Below are 8,237 nucleotides of genomic sequence, written 5' to 3' on the forward strand. Positions count from 1 at the left end.
TTAATTGTGTTTCTTCACCCTAGAAATGCCATCTAGTTTGTAACACGTTGGTCATTTTGTTAGATAGAACAAGGGTCTCAAGGTCTGGGCGGTTCTCACTAAATCCTATTCTTGCTAAATGTTAAAATGTAGCACAGTATTTTGCAGGCTCAGCTGTAACAGAATGAACTTGACCTAGAATCTAAGGGATCAGGTTAGCCTACTGCCAGGAAGAAACCAACTTGTAGCTAACCAAATAGTGTGTATAAGCACCAGCTGAGCCTCTCACTTCCCGGAGACAGCTATCAATGTGTATCCCCAGTGTCCTTTACTTGTCACAAATACATACAACTACCTAAACACAACCCCATCTCATCCCTGAATAGGACACCCCAAGTGGCCGACCCCTTGAGTTTGGTAACAATTTTCCCACCAAACCATGCTGGACGCGCACTGACAAATTCTCTTTAAATATCATCCGATCCTCAAAGCCGACTGCCAAAAAGCTGCCCTTCCTCTCCTACCCCTGGAGGACATGTTACAGTTCATTAGGCAGTGGTTTGTTTCCTACTGTGTTATTTCCCACAAGCTGACATTTCAAACACCCTAGTCACACAGTCAGACATTTATTAACCATCGGCATCCATGACCTGCTAATTTTCTTTTTTATAACTGAAGTTACAAATCTCCATTATCTTTCAGTGTGTCTTAGCTTGATTTTTCTGGCCTCGTTTATTAGTCCTCAAAGTCAACTATATTGGAAAAATCAAAGACCTACATTTTAAATTCTGTATCTTATTTCACCTCTGGTAAAACCACCTGCACACAGCGTGGTAGTACGGAGAATGGTGCCATCTGCTGGCCACAGTCAAACATGTCACAGTGTCATGTAACTAAAGAGCTGGGCTGGGGGGTTTCCCCAGGGGATTGGGACAAAGACAAAGAGTGGGACACTGGAAGATCACTGACGGAGAAAAGCACGTGGAAATCTGAGGAAATGAAAAAAACTATTCAAGAGCTGTGTGAATCACAGCGCTGTTTAGCTTCCTGAAGTGGAAATGGAACAGGAGGAAAACCAATCTGGCCATCTTTGAGACAACATGCAACAGTTGGTAAAGGCCTGAAGGGAGGTACAGGCAAAAATTCTTATTTTCTGTAATAATTATACAGTGTTACAGTGCAGTGTGCACTTGACGCATTCTTCAAAAACAAAGTTCCTTTAACATGCTGAAGGCTCTTGTAAGCTACCACTGTTTTCTAACCACACTAATAATGAATGAGTAGAATTCAGAAATGCATATCCTGGGAGTGCCAAACATGTATACACATTACTTGTATTCATCTTTTGTTATTGGTATATATCGAGTATTACAATTTTAATACAGTTTTTTACTTTCCTAAAAGGTGTATACATTTTTTTGGCCCCCTCTGTGTGTATATATATGTATATATGTGTATATGTATATATATATATATATGTATATATGTGTATATGTATATATATATATATATATATATATATATATATAAATAATTCTTCATCTCTGATAATGATTGACTTAGTCAGTGAGGGTGGTTCTGGGCATTTCATATCTTTATAAGGTGTTTGGTTAACATCGTAGTTTTTTTTGTTTGAAAATGTCATGTGTCCAATTATCCACAACTCATCCCCAGGGGTTTTATCTGAGGGGCCTACCTCACATGTTGAATGAATGGGGTGCCACAGCCAGGTTCACTCTGGGGGTGAGAGGAGGGTGAAAGACAAGAGAACAACCACCTTATCAGTTCTAGAGTAAGCTGCCCTTTCCCAAGTCACATGACCAAACAATACCTGTACTCTGCCCACAGGGGAAGGATCCATTTGTTACATAAATCTACATGTGTATACCTTTCAAATATTTCTGTTCTGACATTCACATTTTTTTGAGTCAAGGTCACCAAGAAACATTTAGAATAGGGGAAATGAGAAGGGAATAGAAGGAACCATGTTGTATACATTCTATTTTTACATATTTTTATGACTTCAAAAGCATGTTGAGATTTCAGTTTTACCTCTGACCTTGCACTTTTACTTTGTAAAGTTTGGCACTTCTTCCTAGCCAAGTCTCCCCTTACAAAGTGTGTGTGGTGGGGAGGGAGTGGTGAAAGTCAAGAACCTATAAACTTCCCATTTGGGGTAGAATATAACCACTGAATCATTTCAGAAGTGCTACAACCCATAGGCCACTCAGAGCTCTCTCGTCCTCTTCTGAGTCATTTTTCTCACTCCCGGGGTCTCCTCTCTCTGTTCACCTAAGCCTGAGGTTATATAATACGTGGTCTTTCTCCCGCCATAGTATCATTCTAAGTTCCCAAATTGGCATTGATTTATTAACCAGAATGGGGAGAGGGTGTTCCTTTTTTTCTTTTTTTTCCAACTAGAGTGACTCCTACCGTGGAAATTTGTGACAATTGCAGAAGAAAACTAAGGAGAAATTTTTGATTCGAGATATCCCTCTTTTCAAGCCATATTCAGACCCACTTCTGCTCTGTTCTGCGTTTCCCCCCCTCCCATGGGATTAGCCTTGTTTAAAACAGCAGTCATCTCTTTAGAGGCCTCCCAGGGTATGGCCCTGAAGGCTTCATAATAGCCTTCATGAAGTATTAGCCTTACCTACAATTAATCCCCAACTCTACAAAAGGTAGGGGCCGATCTCTGAAACTGAACAAGGTTGAAAGGGATTAATGAAGGTGGGAAGCGGAGCTTGTTGGGAACTACAGGCAGGTGAGATGGTGCCGCAGGCCAAAAAGAGGATGGGGTGACTGCTGATCCAAGCTTAGCTTTAGATTCCCACTCTCGGACTTGCCATAAAAAGGAGTTACCCAATAAACGCTGGAATCCAGATAATGAAGAAAAGGAAGAACTTTTAATTCGCAATTGTCTACCTTTCCATCTTCCAAAACCCAGGACCCTTAGGACGAGAGCTTTGTCGCTAGGCTTATGCTTTGTCTGGCACCAAGAAGGTTGTCAAAATGCGTAAGTTTAAGTAGAAATATGAAAAGGACTGAGGGAAAGCCCCTCGTTCTCTAATCCAACATCCTTTACACATTATTTCTACTTTCCCCAAAGAACCAGTACATAACTAATTAGTTAATAGGTGGAAATAAAAAGAAATATTGAGTGGACCTCTTTGTTCAGCGTCTTAGAACTGAAGAACACATTCAATTTACACAATACGTGCTGCAATAAAATAATGTAACGCAAAACAGAAACAATCTTTTCAGGGCAGTAAAATCTGAACTACCCCTTCAAGAAGAAAGACAGCGAGGTTTCAGTGACCAATCAAAACACTGACATGTTAATATCCTTCCCTTACTCCACCCCCTTGGTGACCTAATGAGGAAAGCCGCCAGCGAGCATTGTCTTCAATCAGGTCCGCAAAAATTCTATTTAAAGGGCCGTGTCTGCCTTCAACAGTCACTCTCACTGCAGCCATGTCTGGTCGCGGCAAAGGCGGCAAGGGGCTCGGGAAGGGCGGCGCCAAGCGCCACCGCAAGGTCTTGCGCGACAACATCCAGGGCATCACCAAGCCCGCCATCCGGCGCCTGGCCCGGCGCGGCGGCGTCAAGCGCATCTCCGGGCTCATCTACGAGGAGACCCGCGGGGTGCTGAAGGTGTTCCTGGAGAACGTGATCCGGGACGCCGTCACCTACACGGAGCACGCCAAGCGCAAGACGGTCACCGCCATGGACGTGGTCTACGCGCTCAAGCGCCAGGGCCGCACTCTCTACGGCTTCGGCGGCTGAGTCACTTGTATGCACTAACTTAGTCTTTTCCCAACAAAGGCCCTTTTCAGGGCCGCCCACTTTCTCTCGGAAGAGCTGTGCGCTGCATTTCTGCTGATTTGTGTGATTGTATGTTGGCTTTAATGTTAGTGTTTGCTTACCTTCATCGACAAATTAATCAGACTGGACGGTGGCTCTTCCACGATAGTCCAGTTTGCGGGGGTTCCCAGGACCAATGGCGTTCTCGGTTTATGGGGAAGAGGTTTCTTAAGGGGACAGGCAGGAACGCGGCAATTCCGCGCCTCCCGCTGGAGGTCAAATTCCAGAGCCCCCAAATTGATCTGGCAGGGCCCTCCATTCACCCCTTGTCCCTGTGAAATCAACTACCGGCCGCAGTGCCGCCGAGGAGGCAGTCCGCGGTGACTGGAAGTCTTGGAAGCACCGCCCATCGGGCTCATTAGGCCTGGGTGGTCCAATAAACGGACAAACTACAGAAACCTGCGAGGATTATGCCGGCGGCCCACAGGCACCCAGATGATTGAAACCCGCCGTTGTCAGCAAAACGCTTGGTGTTCATTCCTCATATGTTGGCTGTGATCGATGTCGGGAAGGATCGGGACGCTTTGCCCCTCTTTCCCCCACCGGCCTCCCCAGGCACCGGCTGGGTGCCGTCACCCCAAACCCGGTGTCCTTGGGGTTAAATGGCGCTGTTGGGCGTTGCTGATTCCCGTTCTCAGGCTGTGTGCCTCCCTAAGCTTGAGGCCAACAGTTTGTAAGTTATCTCTCCCTGTAAGTTACAGACCCGGGCGCCAGTGTCCTAACCGGTCTAACTTCCCGGGAGCCCGAGCCCCAGGGCCGAACTTTGCATGTGTAAAGGAGAAAGCTCCGTCCTGCGCAACAGGGTGTCTGTGATTTTTTTGCCCCTATAAAATGACATACCGTAAATTAAAGTTTTTAAATTGGTTAAAATAATGGAGTAGTTCTGGTATGTTTCTCATTAATCTGTTAACCTGTTAATATATTACCTGTTAACTAAGACTACTAAATTACACTCAGTTAAACTTGCTTTTTTTCTCCAGGTTACAATTTGAAGAGCACATGTAAAGCATCAGGAGAATTCTGATTTTTGAGTTTATTTTTAAATGATGTTTTTCAGTCTATGTAAGTCATATGAATTTTAAGTTCATATAAGTTATTAATTTCCTGCTGAAGTAAACAATTTGATCAAAATTATTTGTACTCATAAAACAAAATATTCTCAGTCCTTGTGCAAGTCAGAAGAGCTAATTGTGGAAATGGAAAATTCAAAGCAGGTAAAAACAGCCACAGAATTGAGTATGGCCAGTTAAAGAAAAAAGACGTGATTAAGATCAGAGAGCCTTCAGGAGCGTCATCCCTGAGAATAAGTAAATTCTGACACCCTTCTAAGATTGCTGTAGCCTCTATAATAAACTCGGTAAGGTATAGAAACTATTAAATGCTTGTGTTATACAAGCATTGGAAACCTTCTCTTCTGACTCAGCAGTCTGATTCATTATGACATGTTTCTTCTCTCTCCTCTCTAACCTTACTTAAAGGACCTGAAGGGACAATAATTTGGAATTATTGAATCAAACTTTAGAGGCTTCAGTGTAGCAATTAAAGGGACACTGCATGCTGGAGGACTTGTTTCCTGTTTTCTTTCTTGTCCCAGCTCCCTTCTTAGGCCTAACAAGTTAAAAAGAAAACCATAGGTGCCAAAATGGCCTTGCTGGGACTGAAAACCAAGATACCTAACCTAGAGTTAATACCTGATCTGAGATTCAACCTCTCCCAGAAGTCGGAATTTCCTGGTCAGCACTGGTGAGGGTAATTTGATGAGAGCCCCTGCCTTCCCCCAGTGGAAGGTGTCCTTGCCTGAAATAATCCACTCTTTCAACTTTCTTAGTGCCACCCTATCTGCCTATGAAACCCTCCCAATTAGCACAACTCATTGGAGCCCGTTCCAGCTGCCTGATGGGACTCTTGCTGCCCCACTCATGAATTTCTTAATAAAGCTAACTAGATCTTCTGACTCGTTCGGTTGAATTTTGTTTTTTAACGATGTCAGAAGTTATATGCGGCCATTTCATGTTTGTATTTTCTTTGAGGCCGGCATGCTATTTTTGCACATGTGAGGGTTCAGAACAAGCCACCCCAAGATGTGTCTCTGTGGTGATTGTTCTGAGCTAAGGGCAACTTTAGCCAGGGTCCCAAAAACTAAACTTCTGCTTCACTACACCCCCCCTCCCATTACCTAGAAGAATTTGAATTCGGGGACTTGCCCATAATGAGAGATTAAGAGATTATCAGAGATAACCTTTTTGACCACCTAAGTGGCAGGGCAAGTTTGTATTTACTAAGCATCTGATCTTACCATGCTGCAATGACCCTTTGAAGCCGCCAATGGACCTTACCTCACCCACAGCTCAGGATGTCTATGTACCCATGTTCCCTTTCTATCTCCCTACCTCTCCTGCATGTGGGGTCTCTGACTCTCATGTGCGTGGGGTTCCCATACATATGTGTGCATTAATTTTGAGCATTTTTGCTTCCTAATCTGTCTCATATCTATTTCATTATTACACCAGTCAGAAAAACCTTGTCAGACACTGACAACTATTTGGACTCATAATTTATGACGAAACATGGAAAAAGACAGTGTTGAAAAGAGGCGAGAGTTTGTTGTTTAGTTGCAGGAACCCACGGCATACAAACACAAAACACCAAACACAGTGGATCCCACCAAAGACCAGAAGTACACCAATTTCCTGATCCTGTGTTCTCAGATGCCAGAAACTATCATAATCCAAACCAAAACCAACAAAGATTAACAAATGATCCAGAGTCCAGATTCCCTCTCCTGTCACCGGTTTCTCTTATGATCTGACCATCCAGCCCACAGACAGTGCCCCATAGAGAGTAATCAGTTAAGAACCAAAATGGGCAGGAATAGAGTTTAGACTGCAAGGGGAAAGGACAGCTGTACAGGACACTCTAAGCCCGCAGGCTGGACAAGTAGTTTAGTAGGTCGCACATTCCTATCGATTGCTATGGTTGGACTGTTACATGTCTTACTGGTATCTTCAGAAATGGCCAAGGGGTTCACGATTAGCCTGCGCTTCACTTGTGAAGGAAAACAAGCAGTGGAATTACTTCACTCAACAAATGCAAAACCAGAAGTTATACAAAAGGGGGGATGGGGTGTGTCAGGCTAGCAGTGACTGCACATTTACTGGGTGGACTGACTAGCTCTCTTAGAGGAGAGGTCAGCCTGCCTTGGGCCATCAGTACTGGAGTAGGCTCAACATGGGCACAGGAAAAATCCTTAGTTTGCATGAGGAGGCAAGCACCTGCCCACTTGCCGCGTTGGTACTCCTAGGCTGGTTGGGCCTGGGCCTGCACCCCTCCCCAAGCAGCGATTCCAGAACTGAATGAAGACCCAGTGTCAGACAGGCCTTAGTATTCCTCCCGAGACACAGAACTACAGACTTAATACCAAATCAGTCTTTTACCTCATTTGTATAGCTCTCCATGTTTAACAGAATGTAACTCCTTGCGTGCTGTAAGAGTGCCTGAGACTTCGGTACAATGAAAGGAACAAGTTCTCTCCGCTGCTTAAGTTTCTGCCTGGGGCAAAGACCCCACGAGTAAAGTGGACCCCACAGCCTACAACCAGCCTCCGGCTATACGAACTCGCCCTTTTGTGAGTGTCAACGCTAAACCCACCTCCATCAGCATATATAAGGGCTTGATTACAGCTCTGTTGTGAAAATGTGGGTGGCTCTGAAAAGAGCCTTTGGGTTAAAGTGTGCAGCACAGGCACTCACTTGGAGCTGGTGTACTTGGTGACGGCCTTGGTGCCCTCAGACACCGCGTGCTTGGCCAGCTCCCCGGGCAGCAGCAGGCGCACGGCCGTCTGGATCTCCCGGGACGTGATGGTCGAGCGCTTGTTGTAATGCGCCAGGCGCGACGCCTCGCCCGCGATGCGCTCGAAGATGTCGTTGACGAACGAGTTCATGATGCCCATGGCCTTGGATGAGATGCCCGTGTCCGGGTGCACTTGTTTCAGCACCTTGTACACGTACACAGAGTAGCTCTCTTTACGGCTGCGCTTGCGCTTCTTGCCGTCCTTCTTCTGTGCCTTGGTCACCGCCTTCTTGGAGCCCTTCTTCGGGGCTGGCGCAGATTTAGCTGGTTCTGGCATCTTGTAAGTCTCAAAACACCTAGAAAGAAGATGGAGCTGAAGACCGGATCTCTGCTACTTATAGGGGCTTTATGCTAATGAAGGATGCAGAGGGCCTTTTAGTTCATTGGAAGGTGAATGACAAATCTGTCATCAATGGGCCGAGCTATGCAAATTAGGTGTGGAAATGACGGCCTTCTATTGGCTACTTGACTGAGTATGTCAGTAGCCAATCAGTCATCTTGATTTAGTCCCCAGGAACTGCCTATAAAAGAAGCGGTGCTCTGCC

General features: G+C 45.2%; 2 protein-coding genes across 2 annotated transcripts; one reads left to right on the top strand and one right to left on the bottom strand.

Moving 5' to 3' along the window:
• The first annotated feature begins 3,429 nt into the window (after positions 1 to 3,429).
• LOC109435966 (histone H4) lies at positions 3,430 to 4,282 on the top strand. Its single transcript, XM_019714207.2, has one exon. It carries the CDS (start codon positions 3,454 to 3,456, stop codon positions 3,763 to 3,765), a length of 312 nt encoding a protein of 103 aa, XP_019569766.1. The 5' UTR covers positions 3,430 to 3,453; the 3' UTR covers positions 3,766 to 4,282.
• Positions 4,283 to 7,541: 3,259 nt separating this feature from the next.
• Positions 7,542 to 8,116, bottom strand: LOC109435960 (histone H2B type 1-C/E/F/G/I). Its single transcript, XM_019714201.2, has one exon. It carries the CDS (start codon positions 7,967 to 7,969, stop codon positions 7,589 to 7,591), a length of 381 nt encoding a protein of 126 aa, XP_019569760.1. The 5' UTR covers positions 7,970 to 8,116; the 3' UTR covers positions 7,542 to 7,588.
• Between the last annotated feature and the right edge of the window lie 121 nt (positions 8,117 to 8,237).

Source organism: Rhinolophus sinicus, linkage group LG14 (genome assembly GCF_036562045.2).
Source record: "Rhinolophus sinicus isolate RSC01 linkage group LG14, ASM3656204v1, whole genome shotgun sequence".
Lineage (NCBI taxonomy): Eukaryota > Metazoa > Chordata > Mammalia > Chiroptera > Rhinolophidae > Rhinolophus > Rhinolophus sinicus.

Coding starts and splice junctions, on each gene's coding strand:
- LOC109435966 (XM_019714207.2), top strand. CDS start 3,454: ATGTCTGGTCGCGGCAAAGGCGGCAAGGGGCTCGGGAAGGGCGGCGCC.
- LOC109435960 (XM_019714201.2), bottom strand. CDS start 7,969: ATGCCAGAACCAGCTAAATCTGCGCCAGCCCCGAAGAAGGGCTCCAAG.